Source organism: Olea europaea, chromosome 15 (assembly GCF_002742605.1).
Source record: "Olea europaea var. sylvestris chromosome 15, O_europaea_v1, whole genome shotgun sequence".
NCBI classification, from domain to species: Eukaryota; Viridiplantae; Streptophyta; class Magnoliopsida; order Lamiales; family Oleaceae; genus Olea; species Olea europaea.
This window is the reverse complement of record NC_036251.1, coordinates 24,220,265-24,222,685: the sequence shown is the minus strand read 5'-3', so window position 1 is coordinate 24,222,685 and position 2,421 is coordinate 24,220,265. Positions and strand designations below refer to the sequence as shown.

The following is a 2,421-nucleotide window of genomic DNA, read 5'->3' as shown; positions in this document are numbered from 1 at the left end:
TTTTGAGTAATTCGAGTGAATTAGTTAACATTATTAATACAGATTTGCAATTTGCAATGCCATTTTATTGTTTCTGACAAATAAGATAAGATTATCTTTGAAAATTTGGTAATCTGTAAATGCACGATTATCATGTCTATTCAAAGTTTTCCATTTGCTTATTTGGAAATAATTATGTAGTAAATAGAGAATTAATGACCAGATAATCTCTAATAGAATAATACACTTTCTTATTTCTATAAATTCCAGTAAGCATTAGAATTTACATAGACAAATTAAAGATGGCGAGAGGCATACTTTTGGCTTGGATTGTTATACACAGCATTGCCATTACATCAGTTCATTGCCGATATTACTCCCAAAGTAAACCATATGAACCAGTGAAGCTGCAAAAAACTCAACTTCATTTCTTCCTCCACGACACCCTCAGTGGGAATAAACCCACGGCGGTAATGGTGGCGAGTGCAAATGCTACTGGGAAACCGAGCGAACCGACCCCTTTCGGCACCACATTCGCCATTGATGATCCTCTAACAGAAGGCCCAGAGATTACTTCAAAAGTCATTGGCAATGCACAAGGGCTGTATCTATCTTCTAGCCAAGATAAGAATTTGACCCTGGTTATGTATGTTGATCTTGGTTTCACTAGGGGTAAATTTAAAGGGAGTTCCCTTAGCGTGTTTTCAAGGAATCCGGTGACGGAGGGGGGTAGAGAAATGGCGGTGGTTGGTGGAAGAGGAAAGTTTAGGTTCGCAAGAGGGTTTATTAAGGTTAAGACAAATTACCTTAACATTACAAATGGTGATGCTGTTCTCGAGTACAAGGTTACTGTTGTTCATCCTCATCCGCGAAGTGATAAATTGTTGGAAATTGTTTTTGCTTGAAAAAGGATTGAAAGTGTTTGACTTTTCTTTGATCGACTCTGGAAATTTGCACCCACTAGCATCATGCTACAATCGTTTTTTTACAACACAATTTAATGATGACTTCTTCAAACCATAATATTGTGTATTCTTTATGAATTCAAAAGGCTTTGCCATGAGTAATAAGCACACATGCAAACACCTAATCTATATTTTTCGCTACTACTAAAAAATGAGTCAACAGATATGGAATTTTTGTGACCAACGTCTCTCGTTGTGATTACCGATGAATTAATAACAAATTAGCAACGGATTACTATTATATCATTTTTTAATATAAATAATACTTTATTAAAAATCCCTCACTTGTGGTGGAGATCGTGATAATAGACTCAAACAACGACACTATACCAAAATAGATATCAAAACATGTGAACTAAATCGCCTTCAATCACAAAAGACACCACTACCCTAACATGTTCTAAATCTCACTTCCTCCAATATGCCACCCCCATCATATCTAGACGAAGTAACCCTCGGGCAATCCTTGGCAAATCAGTCCAGGTATTAAAATATCTCGATAGGTCTTTAGGTCCTAATCCAGCTAAATTACTATTATATCATTTTTAAAAATTACATATTAAATTGCTGACAAAATTACCAATGGAAATTTTTCATTGGTAACTCTCTCCAACTTTGAAACTGTAGTTTTTTGTAGTGAATAACCAGATTGAAGTGGCGACTCTTGACGCAACAAATAAAAAATGTCTAATTTTTTATTTTTTTATTTTTTTACATTTTTCTTTTAGTAAGAGGGGACCTATCATAACGTACAAATATATAAGTTATAATTATTATTAAAACTCAACAAGCATACACTTATTTTTTGCATTTAGTGCATGGGTCCAAATCCATGAGGTGCTCAGTCTTCCAACTAAGATCACTAATCAATTAGACCTCCAGGCTAGTTTGTTCAATTTGTTCTTAATAAACTAAAAATGAAATAAATATTAGCACAACATAAATAAATAAAACACCAATTGGTAATAACTTCAAATTTGAATAACAAATTCTAAAAAGAGGGTTTCTTAAAGATTTGAATAACAAATAAAAAGGAAGAAGAAAGAAACGTTTATTAATTAATTGACCTTTTGTCACGTGGCGTACCAACTCCATGGCTTGCATGAGAAAAAAGCACCAAAAATTTCAGTCAGCATTTACTACTCAAAACCATTCTATCGTTTTTGGCAAAGGAAATTTGAGTTATTTTGGTACATAATTTTATTACGATCGAATACTCTGCCGCTACTTAATAAACAAGTCACGCAAGTTTGCTTCATATAGTTTCTTTTATTCACATGCCTAAAATTTATTGCACAGTGAGTTTGAAATATAATGTTGCTTGATTTTGCCGTGTCAAATTTAGTGTTTACAGAAATCCTGGTAGCTACTTGTATAAGCCTCGAACTAGTTTTTCTTTTTTTTTTTTTTTTACAAGGTGTCCTATTCTAGACTAATCCTTGGGTCTGTGATCCGGCCCCTCTTCACACAGTCCGGT

At 34.0% G+C, this 2,421-nt stretch overlaps 1 protein-coding gene across 1 annotated transcript; it reads left to right on the top strand.

Moving 5' to 3' along the window:
* The first annotated feature begins 281 nt into the window (after positions 1 to 281).
* On the top strand, positions 282 to 926 carry LOC111411422 (dirigent protein 15-like). Its single transcript, XM_023041957.1, has one exon. It carries the CDS (start codon positions 282 to 284, stop codon positions 882 to 884), a length of 603 nt encoding a protein of 200 aa, XP_022897725.1. The 3' UTR covers positions 885 to 926.
* The last annotated feature ends 1,495 nt before the right edge of the window (positions 927 to 2,421 follow it).